The sequence below is a fragment of the Pongo pygmaeus genome, chromosome 19, assembly GCF_028885625.2.
Source record: "Pongo pygmaeus isolate AG05252 chromosome 19, NHGRI_mPonPyg2-v2.0_pri, whole genome shotgun sequence".
Classification (NCBI taxonomy): Eukaryota; Metazoa; Chordata; class Mammalia; order Primates; family Hominidae; genus Pongo; species Pongo pygmaeus.
Window position 1 is genome coordinate 96,952,976 of NC_072392.2, and position 16,569 is coordinate 96,969,544.

At 43.5% G+C, this 16,569-nt stretch overlaps 1 protein-coding gene across 5 annotated transcripts in view; it reads right to left on the reverse strand.

Moving 5' to 3' along the window:
* Positions 1 to 16,569, reverse strand: part of CYTH1 (cytohesin 1) — a 111,199-nt gene that overhangs the window by 16,861 nt on the left and 77,769 nt on the right. For 3 of the 5 annotated variants that reach the window (XM_063656563.1, XM_063656564.1, XM_054456700.2), the window contains 7 exons: positions 11,934 to 12,000; positions 11,518 to 11,636; positions 11,068 to 11,148; positions 9,738 to 9,850; positions 8,221 to 8,369; positions 7,671 to 7,783; positions 1,878 to 1,956 (listed from right to left, as the gene is read on the reverse strand). In XM_063656563.1, coding sequence (XP_063512633.1) covers positions 1,878 to 1,956; positions 7,671 to 7,783; positions 8,221 to 8,369; positions 9,738 to 9,850; positions 11,068 to 11,148; positions 11,518 to 11,636; positions 11,934 to 11,993 — 714 coding nt within the window. In that variant the 5' untranslated portion in view covers positions 11,994 to 12,000. The remainder of the gene's footprint in view (positions 1 to 1,877; positions 1,957 to 7,670; positions 7,784 to 8,220; positions 8,370 to 9,737; positions 9,851 to 11,067; positions 11,149 to 11,517; positions 11,637 to 11,933; positions 12,001 to 16,569) is intronic. The other 2 variants (XM_054456699.2, XM_054456698.2) reach the window with 1 other exon arrangement.

Genomic DNA, 16,569 nt, shown 5'->3' on the forward strand with positions numbered 1-16,569 from the left:
TCTACTTAAAAAACAAAAAACAAAAACGGATGTGGTGGCGCACGCCTCTAGTCCCAGCTACTCAGGAGGCTGAGACAGGCGAATCACTTGAACCCAGGAGGCAGAGGTTGTAGTGAGCTAAGATCACACCACTACTGCACTCCAGCCTGGGAGACATAGCGAGACTCCATCTCAAAAAAAAAAAAATGTATTTTTCTCTGTATTTCCATTGCTTGATAAAATGCTACACTTTGCTGAATAAATATTGCTGAATTAAGGATTAAGGTGACACCACTACGGTGGGCATCACAAAAAACCACAAGATTCTAGAATCTCGTAGCATTGCTATAGGATTGTCCAGGACTTAGGAGTACACCACTTAGATGCTTATGTATCACTTTGACCCAGAAAATAGCGAGACAAATTCAGACACGATGTTAAAGACATTGTTAGTGTAGGTATCTTCAGAAAAAAGGCAAAATATGGGGCAGAAGGGTGAACAAAACAGAAAAAAATGTACCAAGATGTTCACAGCGGTACTTTGGGGGTGAAGCAGAAAGCAGCTTTCTTTTTATTATTTTGCAGATATTTGAAGTGTATTACTCTCATATGAAAAGACTATAACAACAGAAAAGCAAAGCCAATGCAGAACTTGCAGGGCATGAGCTGAGCCCCTACAACATATGAAATCCCGGCCAGAATTCCCTTCACAGTGATTTACTATCCTCAGTCACCATCAGAAGGAGCGGCTCTTGCCTGCAGCCTAATGGGCTACGAAGTGCATTCCCTGGGTGAGAAGCTGCATGTGCATGATGTCCGTGGGGATGGAGAACAACGCTAAGTGTTAGACACGACAGAAACCCATCTTCACACCTCACAGCAGAAAATGCCAAGGCATGTACCCATTTCTTGGTCCTAAATAAGTGATTGGTGAATATAGTCAGGATTTCAATGTTTTACTTAAGCCCCATTTTGCTCTAAACTTATTTAAAAAGATACTTTTGAGTCTTAATTTTCTCAGTGGGATCAATGACTTTTGCTCCATGAAGATATACTTGGAGAACAAAAGCAAAGCATTCTCAACTCAACAGCCTTGATTTAAGACAAAAGTTCATTGCCATGGGAGTATGCCCGCTTTGCCCTTACAATGACCAAGAAAGGTGGCAGAAATGAAAAAGCACCCCATCACCAGTCCGGTGAGCCATGGTCTCCACACCAAGTGCTAACTTGCCAGGGTTCTGGGTACCTTGCTTAGAGGGAGCTCTGAAAAGAGCTAATGCATGATTTTTATTCTCTTTGGCTATTATTACAAAAGGGATATACGTATATAAAACACAAATTTGCAGCTGTAAGTCTCTCCCGCTGAATAAAAACCAACAAAACTTCTTAAAACTCCAGATAATCTCAAATTAACTTTTCCCATTTCACTTCACTTCCTTTTCCCCCACTATATATTTTACCCCTTGGGCTGTTTCTTCTGAAATCACATTTCTGCTAACCCAGAATAGGTGAATTTTCTAATCACGATTATTTCCTTTTTCATCTCCCTTTCGATTAGGGCCACATACTCTTTCTCGGCAACCAATGCAAATTCATTCTTTCTAGCCCAGTTCCAAAACCCATTTCTAGTGCTCCCCCTCCTCCAGGGCAGGTATCTCCTGTCCCACCAGAACCGGGTGCCTGCTCTGAGCCCGTGCCCTTTAAGACGCGCACATCTTCTCAGGGGTTCCCCATTCTGAGATTTACTTCAGTTCTTTCACTTTGCTTAAACTCTCCCCCATCCCCCACAGACACTGAAGGGCATATCCAACGGTCTCCTCAACCATGTCTGATTAGAGACACTTGGAACCGGAGGCCTTGCCCATCCCTAGTCTGGAGGCCGACCAGCAGGTGCTCACCGTGGTATACTCAAAGTAGTAAAGGCAGTTGTCAGTCAGAATGAACCAGCGTCTCTTCCAAGTCTTTACCCTGCCACCTGCAGAGCAAAAAGAGATGCACGTTCGACAAGAGACAACCAGACAAGCGCAGGCTCCACGACACACACGACACCCTCTCTTCTCAGAGAGGGTTGGGGGAGAGGCATCAGGAGAACGTGGAGCCCACAACATTGACATCAGTAACAAGACACAGAGCCGAAACAGAAGCGTCTTTCACAAAGTGAAAGCCTGTGGGTACAAGCAGAGCAAGCGCGTCTAGGTGACACCTGGAGATGGAATCGGGACGGCAGGATGAGCATGGGTTTGTGGCGGGAAAACCCAGGGCAATAATGACATACAACGCAAATTTGCCAGAGTCAGCAAACAGCCTATGTGGTAGAAATTGCCAAAGAACAGAAAAAGAGGGAAGGGTCAGCACCTAGTGCAGGCTACTCTGCTACTGACAAGCAGCCCAGCACATAAGGAGTGTTTCACTGGAAGTGAAGGAAGGAGGAAGCTGGAAGGGAGATGCTGGGAACCTTCAAATCCACACTTTCCCTGGAACATGAAGTAAATCCCCGTGGTTCTACTCTCTTCCTCACCTTCATGATTACAGTGAGCTTCTACACTGGCTCTTAACCTTATGTGCTAGTGTCCTGAAAACAAAATCTCCCAAGTCCTGGGTGAGAATCAAAGCAGAATTCCTCTATCAAGGAAGAATCAACTCGTACTGAGAGGTGGCCTCAGGAGCCTTTTCCATTCTGGGCTTCTCACCTGGAGCTTATAACAGAAACAGCTGGCAAATACAGCCATGGCAAAACAAGCTCCGGCAGCGGTGGCTGGGAGGCTGGCAAGGGCCTCCCTTGGTTCTTTTTAGTATTTCTCAGCACAAAACACTGGGGTCATGGCTGGACACAGGGGCTCATGTCTATAATCCCAGCACTCTGGGAGGTCAAGGTGGGTGGGTCGCTTGAGGTCAGGAGTTCAAGACCAGCCGGCCAACATGGTGAATCCCCATCTCTACTAAAAGTATAAAAATTAGCCGGGGGTGGTGGCACATGCCTATAGTTCCAGCTACTCAGGAGGCTAAAGCACGAGAGTTGCTTGAACTGGGAGGTGGAGGTTGCAGTGAGCCAAGATTGCACCACTGCACTCCAGCCTGGGTTACACAGGGAGACTCCATCTCAAAAAAAAAAAAAAAAAAAAAGTTGGGGTTGGGGTCGTGAAGTTATGCTGAGACAGACATGAAGGAAGGAAAAATTTCCCCAAGCCTATCTGAATGAAGCTACACCTGCTGTCAAATCGGGACCACAGGCTTTCTTTTCCTCCACCTCTCTCCCATCAAGGGAACACTTTCTGAACATGAAACACTCAAAACTTATCCCTAAGGCCTTTACCTGTGAAGCTATGCATGGCATTCTAGAAACACTTCTTGTGCCTGCTCTTTTGCTAAGACTTAACCTACAGACAATACCGCTTCTCCAATCTTCCTAAATAGCAAGGATCATGGGGCATAAATCTCATACCCCCGATCATGCTTTCTCTCTTGCCCTCATCACAAATAGTTGAGCAAAGAGGAGAATGGTTTTACAGGGATTATTTCTAACTGCCAGGACCTGCCTGCATGCTCACACCACAGAAACCTAAGGGGAGTATGCAAATAATGTTATGAAAAGAAAATGTCCAACGTAGGTCCTGGCAGACAAGTAAAAGGACCACTGGACTTTCAGGCCAGTTTTTAGCACCTTGCTTGGATGCTGAACTCTAGGCGGGCTTACGTGACTGATCATTAATTGCCAAGATTCCAAATGACACAGATCTAGGTTACGCGAGGGAATTTGCTGTAAGCAAGCACGTGCCATCCACCTGCCTATCCTGTGCTGTATCAAGTAAATTGAGACTCTCTCCCTCCAGTGACTTGTAAGTTTCATGTGACCCCTTGCCACTGGTCCCTAAAGGTTAGATGGCATGAATTAAGAGAAAACCATAAATGGATACTATGACATGCATGTGGAAAACAGGAAAGCCTGGACAGAATTAAATAAGGAGGATAAAGAAGGCAAGGACTATATTCAGGATTGGAGCCAATTTGTTCTTAAAAAGGAACCCCCTCCACCAATTCAGAGTCTGAGAACTTTGGTCTTCCAGCCTGGCGGGCCATCGGTTGCCCACGGAGGCTCGGCACAAAGGGAACATCAACCCATGCTGACCTCCCATGCGCTCCATCACAGGACACTACCCGGGGAACCCTTGGGACATAGGAGATTATGGAAAAAGCGAGTCGGATGCTAAAAGAAACAAGATGGAAAGAAATCAAGGAGAAAAAGCAAAGCCAGAAGAAATTCTCTGCCTGCTTACAAAAGCTTGGTTATTATCCCTGGACAATTTGTTGCATTACAGAGACCTCTACCATAAAGCATCACTGTGGGCCCACGGGGAACATTTCCACGTGGAAAGAAAAGCAGACATGAAACAAGCAGACAGATCAATGCGCGCCTAGGACAGTCCCTGTGGAACTCACAGGACCACCTCCCACCGCACGGCTCCTCAGGCCTCCTGTGACCTCCCCGAGAGATCAAGGCCAGATGCCATCTTCCCCTACAGCTGAGAACAACCTGACAAGTCCCTGAAGCATCTGAGTAACTATGCATGTTTGGGGTTGTTCTTTTTAAGTGTAGCTACTGCTCAGGGAATGCTTAGGCACAAACCTGAGGTGTCTTGGGCTAAGAAAACATGTTTCCCCAAACCAGCAAATGGAGAGGAGACACCAAAAACATAACTAGGAGACCGATTCGGGGCTTTAACGAGGACTCGCTGAAAAAGCGAGGGAGCAAAACAAAACATAACAACAGAGCCGAGGCTGTAATACCCTTCTCTGATCCCCAGGAAACTAAACACGAGGACTTCAGGGAGGGTTTTTTGGTTTGGAGTTGTTTTTTTCACCTTCACTCGGTATCATTTTGAGTTTAGAAAACACCATTTCCCCTTTTCGTGCAAAGGCAAATGTCTTAAGTATCCTCTAATTTAATTCTTTCCCTAGTTTGCTTTTCCATCATGGTAAATCAGAAGCTTTCCATAGCTTTGGAAGTCAAGACTTTGTTCTCTCTGGAGTAAGTCTCAGCTTGAAAAAAGAAGAAAAAAGAAAGACTTCCTTCTCTTCTCCACGTCAGAGATTAACTTTCAATCAGGCTGATTAATGGATGTCAAATTGAATATCAAACATAGCGCATGTCTTAGCCAATAATTCCAAGTGAAAATGTCGTGGAAACTTCCTCTGCTTTTACAAACCCACTCTTAGTATGTTTTCTTGCATTACTGCATTCAGTAATGAATATAACATATACTCCTGCAAAAAGGAAAAAAGAAAATTGCTCCAAACCCCTGATCCTGACCAGTTCCCTAGGGACTGTACAATAAGTTAGAAGCAGCATTAACACTACCACCGGCAATTAAAAAACAAAATAACCAAAAATAACGAAATCAGAAAATGCTGCAGCAATGACAGTGGCCTAGCAGAGTGAGCGAGCAGGCTGAGGGTTACATACCTCCTGGAGTTTGGGGCAAGGAAAAGGAGAGCCAAAATCATGGAAACATACAAATGAGGGAGAAAAGAAAATTAAAACAAAGAAATTAAACCCGATTCCTTAATCTTAAAGTGCAATGTATCAGTCACATTCATGCCTGCCTGGGGAGAGAGCTGAACTAAAAACACTCAACAGGCAAATGATCCCACTACTGCCTGGCACGTGAATGAGGGGCTCTTACATGCCACGTCCCACCTCATCAAGGCAAGATTTGAGGCACTACTGGAAACCTGGCCCCAAAGATGCCACAAATCGGCTTTTACAAAGCCAATGTTTATCAGTATATCCAGAATCAGAGGAAAGAAAGCTAAAGTTATTTCAGGGAAAATTAGATGTCTTTCTTGAGACGGCTGTCACTTTTTAAAGTGTGTGTAAGAATGCACACACATATACCCATGAATACACATGTACTGATGTGTATACACAAGAATACACATTCTTATGGCTATATGCATACACAGACATATACACACAGCTACAGACGGCTGGAAGCCCTGCCTTCTGCAGCACATAAACACAAAGAGTGATACTAAGTGTGCTACAATGAAAACACAATACTCGGAGTCTAGAAGGATTTGATGGAGGTTTAGAAAAAGTAATGCAATGAGCTAAAACTGAGTCCCACACTTGGTTAAATTTTCTCTTTTTTAAAATATAAGATGCCTCATGAATTTGCATGTCATCCTGGTCTAAGAACCAAGATAATCTTTGTACTGTTCTAATTTTAGCATCTGGGCTGTCAAAGCTAACACTTAGTATTAGCATTTAAACAAATCTCGCTGGATGGGGAAGTAAATCCAAACTTGGACACACTTTAAACGTTGCCAGTAGGTTTTCTTTTAACTCCATCCACTTGGCAATAGGAATGTGGAAGGGAAGGCTGCCTATGGGGTTAGTAATTTTAGAGCCTTAACTTCAAAGATTCTGCTGGCTTAAAGATATATAAAATGATGGCCAATTCAAGAGATATTTAAAACTGATCGGTGAAGTGGTGCTGTAAGGGGAATTTATGAATTAAGTCATTATGTATAAGCACAAGGACTTGGGATATGCCTTTAAAAGGAAATATAAAGTCTATTGCTATCTGACCTAGTCAGAAATAAAGGATTCCATTTTAGCCTTCCCAGATATGTCGGTAATGACCAAGAGAGTACTGACTTCTAATCACTGGGACGAGCAGTTGGGCTGGTATAGGATGGAACAGCCCCTGCTAATGTGAGAACCCAACTCATCAAAGGCTAAAGCAGAAGGCAACAGAGGAAAGTACCCTGTTAGTGTCCAAAAAAAAAAAAAAGGGGACATCATTATGTCCGGAGAGTCTAGAGCTCTATGTTCTGAAACCATTAATAAAGTAAACACGTGGACATGAATGTGTATGAAAACCCTACTAATGTCTTTCCTATTGATTACCCTGTCACCTTCACGGCAAGACATGACCACAAATCTCAGCAATACAAGCTCATCACTTCTGGCAAAGGGAAGAGAAATGCATTTTCAGCTTTTCTAAATGAACAAAATAATTAATGTGGCTGATTCAGATTGAAAAGGAGGGGGAAAAAAAAAGAAAAAAAAAACCGCTGCCCAAGAATGAGTAAGAGTGCTGTGGATTGAGCTGCAGCCAAGGGCTCTAGGCTTGCCATGCACACTGCCTGTGGGAAGCCAGATGCAGAAGGAAGTGACGAGGCACTGGGGTGGGGGCAGGAGCGCCAGGTACAAATCTGTGTGATGGGAAGTAGAAAGATGGACAAGGTCGGCCACCCTCCCAGTGGTTATGGGGACAGGGAAGGCAAACGGACCAGGTGCTCAGGCAACTGCCTTGAAACAAAACCTGGTCAACCAATTCAAGAGTAAAAATGTGGAGCACAAACACATGTGGGCAATATTTATGGTGGAGTAAAGTCTGTCCCCAGTAGTCTCTGTGTCCCATGGGGGCAATGACTATGAAGTCACTTCCTTTTTGGAAGCGGACCTTTGTTAGAACAGAACTCATACCAAAGTCTCTCTGGAGTCCTCTATAAGCCACCCCCTTTCCTACATGGTGTGTGTGTGTCCATGAATGTGTGTGAACATGCATGCGCGTGCCCACACACACACGCACACACACACACGCATGCACACACACACACGCACGCACACACAGCCTTTCTTCCTAAGTCTCAGCTTTAGGAGCCCTAACTCAGAGATGCACTTACCGAGTTTCAATAGCCAGCCTTCTCGGTCTGGGTTGAAGAAAGTGTGAGTGAGGTCATTCCCGTCATCTTCTGGGATTTTAAAGGGTTCATTTTTAATGCTCTCATAGAGATTCTGGGATAAAAGATGACAATTTATGTCTCTGATTCTAGAAATATTTTTTCCTCCTCTCCTTTCTCTTCATTCATTCCACAAGCATTCATCATGTGCCTATAGTAAGCCAAGCCTGCTAGGTGCTGAGACTAGAAGATTATGACCATTTCTGCTTTCAGGCAGCTCACAGTGACAAAATAAATAAGACTTCCCAATTAGGAAAATAAAGAAGCAGCCTGACTTCTATTCAAGCTTTTAGTTTCATGTTTACAAACCACTGTCCCCTCCCTGATTCCATAGCTGGGCCTCACTACCACTTTCTTATTCACATGGTTAAATACACTAAAAGAGAAGACCCGTGATAAATTGTTATGTTTTTTCTTCCTTCCTACAAAAGATGATCCTGTTCCCAGTGAACTCTTTCTTGACTTGAATGAAGACAATTCTTCCTTGCTTACCCGGAGTAGCTCCTCCGGCAGGTCTCCCCCATCATTGATGCCTCGGTTCATGGCAATGAACCTCTCCACAGTGGGCTTATCTTTGACATTGGGGTTGTGCAGACTGGTGTTCAACATGATGATGGCAAAGGAGAGGACGTAACAAGTATCTAAAGATGAGAGAAAAGCAAAGGGGAGCTGTTGCATGCTCAGATGATCAGAAACATCCCACCCGCAAGAGCAAGAGATGCCAGATGAAATCAGGAATAAAAAACCATGTTCTCGGCCAGGCGCAGTGGCTTACGCCTGTAATCCCTACACTTTGGGAGGCCAAGGCAGGCAGATCATGAGGTCAGGAGTTCAAGCCTAGCCTGACCAACATGGTGAAAACCCGTCTCTACTAAAATACAAAAATTAGCCGGGCGTGGCGGCACGCGCCTGTAATCCCAGCGACTTGGGAGGCTGAGGCAGGAGAATTGGTTGAACCTGGGAGGCGGAGCTTGCAGTGAGCCGAGATAGTGCCACTGCACTCCAGCCTGGGTGACAGAGTGAGACTCCATCTCAAAAAAAAAGACAAAAAAAGAAAAAAAAAAAAACCCATGTTCTCAAAAGAATGAGATGAATCCACATGTATGGGTACACTGTAGGGCACACTGCTGTCTGAAAGGAGCAAGGCACGAAAAAGTATATAAAGTATTCAAGACTTAAAGCTGTTTATTTTTTCAGATTGGAAAGGAGAATACACACACTGTAGAAACTCTGAAAAACACAATGTGTTTAAAAAAAAAATGACCTATAATGACCCATAATCCCACTATCTAGCAATAATTTATTTTGCTTTATTTCCTCTACGTAAATACGTCTATGTATAACTCATCACATATTTATCTCACGAACATATACTGTACCAAAACTGGAAACAAATACATACTTTTTTTTTGCTAATCTTAATATCATTCTCCTATGTCAATAAAAAGTCTTTGTAACAATATGGGTTTCTTTAGTTTTTGTTTTTTGTTTTGAGACAGGGTCTCACTCTGTCACCCAGGCTGGAGTACTGTGGTGCAATCATAGCTCACTGCACAACTCTTGGGCTCAAGAGATCCTCCTGCCTCAGCCTCACAAACAGGCGGGACTACAGGCACAAGCCACCACACCTGGCTAATTTTTAAAAATTTTTTTGGAGACAGGGTCTCACAATGTTGCCCAGACTGGTCTCAAACTCCTGGCCTCAAGCAATGCTCTCACCTCGGCCTCCCACCCAAGGTGCTGACATGACAAGGGTGAGCCACTGCATGCAGCTAAAACATGGTTTTTAATAGTTGTGTATTTCGTAGTTCAGAGGTACCATAATTTAAATTCACAGTGCCTTACTGTCAGACTTTTGGGTTATTTCCAACATTTTACTATTATAACTATCATTGAGTAAATGTTCCTAGGCATGAATCTCAGCCCTTTTGTTTTAGAAATTATCTGGTGCCAAGAAAATAATACAGTGTAAATGCCCATCATAAACTAGGATGAATGATCGTATTTACCCGTGGACTGGAACACGCCATTATTGCACTGACAATATCGCTGGGCAAACGCCTCCATCATCCGGTCGATCTTCTGGGCCTCTCCGGGTAGCCGGAAGCTCCACAGGAACTGCCTGAGTGGGTAAAGACAGAGTGTTCCAGAACTTGGGGAGGCAATTTATTTCTCTATGAATTGTTAAACTGCCAATGATTTTTTTTTCTTTTTTTTTGAGATGGAGTCTTACTCTGTCACCCAGGCTGGAGTGCAGTGGCATGATCTTGGCTCACTGCAACCTCTGCCTGCCGGGTTCAGGCAATCTTCTGCCTCAGCCTCCTGAGTAGCCGGGACTACAGGCGTACGCCACCATGCCCGGCTAATTTTTTTTATTTTTAGTAGAGATGGGGTTTCACCATGCTGGCCAGGCTGGTCTCGAACTCCTGGCCTCAAGTGATCCACCCGCCTCAGCCTCCCAAAGTGCTGGGAGTACAGGTGTAAGCCACGGCGCCTGACCACTGCCAATGATTTTTTAACATTAAAGTGCAAAGGGAGCCCTGCTGGGCTTCAGCCTTCTGTTACTGTAACTCTGAACAGATGCAAAGTTGCCATCCACACCACTGTTACCTTAATCAAAAGTAAAATTTTTCTTAGGAAAAAGTGAAAAATTAGGAGGGAAACAATTCCTACTGAGGAGTGGTTTCCCTCCTCAGAATAATATACAAGACTGAAGCATAGATAATGCTCATTTTAAACAAACGCTATTTCCGGAAAACAATATGGGTGGCAGAAAAAGAGAAGATTGTCTTGTCAAAGCATTAACAATTGATCCCTTTAAGTCAAAGAAAGACCCACAGCTGACAGGTTTAATTGTGGATTATTTCCATCCAGCTAAATGATAGCACAAAAGATGAGGTCATTATTTACACCTACAGCAGTGAAAATACAGAATGACAGTTTCTTAAAAGGCACGAGGTAACAGATTTAATAAAAAAATTACGGTGTACTTTTTTCTTTCCAAAATGAAATGTATAGCTACTTATTCCAGGGCAAGAAATTAAAGGATTTTCTAAACTGAAAAATTTCAAAATTTAAGTATTCATCAATTTCTAAAACCTCAAATGTAAGACTCAAGGAAGAGTGTTACAGAATCTGCCTCCAGAACGTAACAGAATTGAATTCCCCTTGACCATCCAGTCATTTCCAGTCAGAGACCAATAGATTTCTTCCCTCCAAAATACTTCAAAATCATACCCAAAGATATAATTTCAATAAAATGCCCCCCCTCAGGACAGACTCATGATCAACGGCTGGCCTCCCACTCCTTCCAAAGGGGCTCACCTCAAGAATACTCACCGTAGTGCCTGGACGAGATTAAGATCAGTGAACTCATGCAGCTCCACAAATGCATGAAGAACCTGGATATTAAACTCATCTCTATCAAGAAAAGACAAAAAATGGAAGAGAAAGCAGGAGTCAGGCACCAACACTGAGAATCTCCAGCCAGGCCATGTCTCCTACACTGCGTCCTGTGGTCCTGTGCTTCCTGCCCAGACAGCCACTTGCGCACACTGTCAGCAAGAAGACTGGCTAGCTCTGCTGACTGGCTGTAAAAGCAAGATGTCCCCATGACCCCCGTAAAAGACCCATCACTATTCCCCAGAAAAGCCTCCCCTCAACTCCAGTGTGGCTACAGATGCTTTAAGGCAAAAACCCCTCCAAGAACTTCAGAGTATTTGGGAGTTTGTTTCTTTGTGTCGTTCCTGAACAGCCTTCCCAAGCATTCGCATATCCCCAAGGCCTTACCTCTCCCCTAGGTAGTCGCCGATGGCTGTCTTGTTGAGCCCTTCGCCTTTATATAAGAACTGGGCGATGTCTTCACAAGTGTTCTTCAGCAGGTCGTTCTCTATTAAGAACTGGATCCCCTAGAAAAAGACAACAAAGACGCCAATGATGCTTTGCTGGGAAACAGTTGAAAAGAAGGGGAAAAGGCACAGGAAGAAATGGGTGTGGGTGCACTGGAATATTTAATAAATACTTGCTAAGTGACCTATAAAGCCGGGGAGTCACAGTTTAGGAACAAGGGCTTAGCGCATAACATTTGCTCTACAAAACGGCAACATGAACCGTAACGCTTGGAAAAAAACGTTTTTAGGGTCTATCTGAGCACTATAAAAAAACCCCATCTAATATGGACCACTACCCGCTTCGTTCTCACTTACCTTTTTAGGGTCCATATTAAATTTTTTCCTGCCCATGGCTACCTGTTTGTTCCTCTGCATGTTTTTCCTGTAAAACAACCATCACAGCCATGTTAGTACTTCAGGCCATTGGAAAGCTTGAAAGACTAATATCATTTCCACTGATTTACACAGGTTTTTCAAAGATTTATCCAGGAAAGCAACAGGCATAATCTGGTGGAACTATGAAAGGCCAGCTGAAACCTGAAGCCTGAACCTGGCTCCAAGCTCCAAGCTCATTTGCTCCTTCTACCCTGGGACAGAGGTTTTCTTTCTTTTTTTTTTTTTTGAGACAGGGTCTCTCTCTATCTGAAGGCTGAGGTGCAGTGGTGCTATCTCGGCTCATTGCAACCTCTGCCTCCTGGGCTCAAGTGATCCTCCCACCTCAGCCTCCCAAGTAGCTGGGACCACAGGCGCATGCCACCATGCTCACTGTGTTGCTCAGGCTGGTCTCAAACTCTTGGGCTCAAACGATCCGCCTGCCTCAGCCTCCCAAAGTGCTGGGATTACAGGCATAAGCCACTGTACCCAGCCAGTTTTCTTTTTTAACATGATTTTTTAAAAAACTTTATCAGGGTAGGCCGGGCGTGGTGGCTCATGCCTGTAATCCCAGCACTTTGGGAGGCCGAGGTGGGTGGATCACAAGGTCAGGAGTTCAAGACCAGCCCAGCCAACATGGTGAAACCCTGTCTCTACTAAAAATACAAAAATTAGCCGGGCATGGTGGTGGGCGCCTGTAATCCCAGCTACTCGAGAGGCTGAGGCAGGAGAATCACTTGAATTTGGGAGTTGGAGGTTGGAGTGAGTGGAGATCCACGACTGCACTCCAGCCTGGGTGACAGAGTGAGACTCCGTCTCAAAAAAAACAAAAACAAAAACAAAACAAAACAAAACAAAAAAACTTTATCAGGGTATAATTTACTTATAATATTCCTACTATAGGTACATATTTGAATTTTTAGTATACTTACTAAGTTGTGCAACATCACCATAATCCAGTTTTAGAACATTTTCATCCCCCCTACAGAATTCCTCACACCTTTTTACAGTTAATCCTTACTTCTACCTCCATCCCCAGGCAACTATTAATCCACTGTCTGTCTCCACAGATTTGCCTATTCTGGACATATCATACAAACAGAATCATAAAATATGTGGATTTTCAGATGTGGCTTCTTTCATTAGCATAATGTTGTCAAGGTCATGGTGCTGCAGTGTGGGCCAGTACTACATGCTTTCTTTCTTGCTGCTGGGTCATCTTTCATGGTATGGATAAACCACATCTGTGTATCCATTCACCAGATGATGGACACTTAGGCTGTTTACAGTTTGGGACAATTATGCAGAAGGCTGCTATCAGCATTTGCGTATACGTCTTTACACACAAAGATATATACGCAACGAAACATGGACACATGTTTTCATTTTCCTTGGGTGGATACCCAGGGGTGGACACTGCTGGGTCATATGGTAGATCTATATTTAACTTTTTAAGAAGTTGCTAAATAATAGGCAGTTTTCTTGACTGTATCACAATGAAAAATGCAGATTCACAGACCATGCTTCTCAAAGTCTGGTCCACCAACCAGCAGCCTTGGGAGCCTATCAGACATGAAGACGCTCCACGCGTTTATACATACGCATCACCTGGGGCCTCATCAAAACAGATTCTGACTCTATGTCTGAAAAGGGGCCTGTTCTTCTGTATGTTTAACATGATCCCACGTGTGGAGTCTGAGTAGCAAGGCCCTGGACCGGCTGAGTAACTCAGAAGTACAAGGGGCAGAACCTAGGAATTTGAATTTTTAAAACCTCCTGCAGTAATTCTGGTATGCACCCAAATTTAAGAACCACTGCCATCAATGTCAATAGTAATTTTATAATCTCCGAGAGCAAAAAAGGTGCTCGGAAATAAAATCATAAAATGTTATTGCCTTGAAGAACACATGTATTCTCTAGCTAAATCCATGGAGGGAAGAAAATATTCCTAAGTGTTTTGAGGGTTGGTGTTTTTTGTTTTTTTTTGTTTTTGTTACAGGCAGGGTCTTGCTGTGTCACCCAGGCTGGAGTACAGTGGTGTGACTGTGGCTCACCGCAACCTTTAACTCCTGAGCTCAAGTGATCCTCCGGCCTCAGCCTCCTGAGTAACTAGGACTACAAGCAGATACCACCACCACTGGCTACTTTTTAAAATATTTTGTAGAGACAGGGTCTTGCTATGTAACCCAGGCTGGTCTTAAAACTCCTGGCCTCAGGCTATCCTCCCACCTCGGCCTCCCAAATGCTGGGATTCTAGGCGTGAGCCGTCGCATCCAGGCTGTTGTGACCTTTTGAAAGGAACACCTGAAAACTGTGAGTAGTATCAGAACTTCCAGGTGTAAGATAATCTGGGATCCCCTGTCAACAGCTGCCTTAGGAAACAAAGTCACAGGGGAAACACCATTTAATTTCAACAAGAATGAAGGGTTATGACCAGGTATCTAGAAATTCCTATTTAACTAAAATGATTCTCTAATCATCTTTTTCTAAATTCAGGAAGATTACTTTGATCAGTATTTCCAAACAAATACCACAAGGAAAGGCCTGTTTCATGGTTTCCAGTGTAAGTGGTGAGGCAGCATCAGAGGTGCCCACAGAAGCAAGGGGTGAAACTCCTGGGAACGCTCAGCTTCCCGACCTCAGTCCAGCCCTCACCAAAGGCTTTTCCTGCAGCCACCAGAACGCACACTCCCAGATCTCTGTCAGTCACAGTCTGTGCCACATGACTGCCTGGGACACACACCAGAGATGGCTCCCTAATTTCATTAGCTACCCAGCTCACTTCTCCATCTGCCCCACTTGGAGCCCCTATAGCTCTAGGCCCCAGGCAGCTACTTCTCTAAGAGGCTTTCCCCAGTCTACACAGGTCTGACACCCCAGTAAGGTGTCCAAAGCAAAACAGCTTACTGCTACTGGATCACCTTAGTTAACTGATGTGTATACATTTCAGAAAGTGAAATCCTGTACTACATGAGTATATTATTTCTGCTTGATTAAATAGTATTTAGGATCATTCCTACAAAATGCTGGCATCAGGTCGTTGATGAGAAACATGAATTCTCTCCTGTAAGAAAGTCCGAGCAAATGTAATGCCTGCTTGAGAAACAAATGCAGGGTGAGCCTGAGTACCGGTGTGGATGGATCCTCAGGGATTTGCAGAATCACTTCCCTCTTGGCGCTTTCGATACTGGAAAACCATTTTAAGTTCCAGATTAAAAAATAATAATAACCTAAAGACCACTTCCTGACTCACAACTTCAGATACAGTTCATGAGTTACAAGTCTTCCCAAACTCACTGGCTGAGTACTTTGGATGCACTCACATTCCTGGTGTCTGCATTTCCTTGCTGTTCTATGGTAACTGACAGAGAATTAATCAAGAGAAAAACAAAGGGCACACTGAATTCTGAATATGTGTGTGCAGACACCAGAATATACAGAAAGGAAACATACCAAAATATGAATCCTGATTATCTCTGGGATAAGTGTTTATGAGAAATTTGTTTTTTATACTTTTCTGTATTTTACGTTTTCTGCAGTAAAGGTGTATTATCTTTATAAGCAGAAAAAAGCCATTTTTTTACATTTTTAAGATAGAGGTAAAATTTACGTTTAACAAAATGCACACATCTTAAGTGTACAGTTCAATTTGTTTTAATGAGTGCATATACCCTTGAAGCACCACTCAGATTAATACAGAATATTCCTGTCATCCCTGTAAGTTCCCTATGGCGCTTCCTAGTCAACCCCACCCCACACCACCCCAGCAACCACCTCGGAGGCAGCCACTGTTATGATTTCTGCTAGCACAGCTTAGTTTGTGTGTTCTAGACGCTCATGCATGGAAGCACATGGTGCCCACAGTTTCTTTCACTCATCACAATGTTTGTGAGATTCATCCGTGCAGCTGCACGCTAGCAGTTCATTCCTTCACACTGCTGAGTAATAGTCTATTACCTCGACCTGTTTATCCAGTCACCTGCTGGCAGCCATCCAGGGTATTTCCAGCTTTTGGTTATTTTATATAAGAATGCTATAGATATTCTTGTACAAGTCTTTGTATGGACATGTTTTCATTTCTCTTAAGTAACTAGGAGTTGAATTGTTGATGAAACTGCCAAACTTCTCTCCCAAATGGTTATACCATTTTATTCTCACCAGCACTTGTCAACATGAGGTACCATCAGTCTTTTTAATTCTAGCCATCCTAGGGGATGTGAAGTACCGTTTCATGGTAGTTTTAAATTACGTCCCCTACAACTAATGATGTTAAGCATTTCTCTGTGTCTACTACACATACGGCTTCTTTTGTAAAGTGTCCAAGTTTTTTGCCCATTTTTTAATTTGGGCTGCCTTTCTATCATATATTCTAGATACGAGTCCTTTTTCAGATATATTTGTTGCAAATATTTACTTCTAATCTGTTCCCTGTTCATTTCTTTTAACAGTTTTTAATAGTTTTATCTTTTATAAAAGCGGAAGTTTTAAATTTTTATGAACCCCAACGTATCCGTTTCATTTAAGCTACGAGTGTTTAAAATGGAAAGAGGGGAAACTGATCCAAAATACCAAATGGACA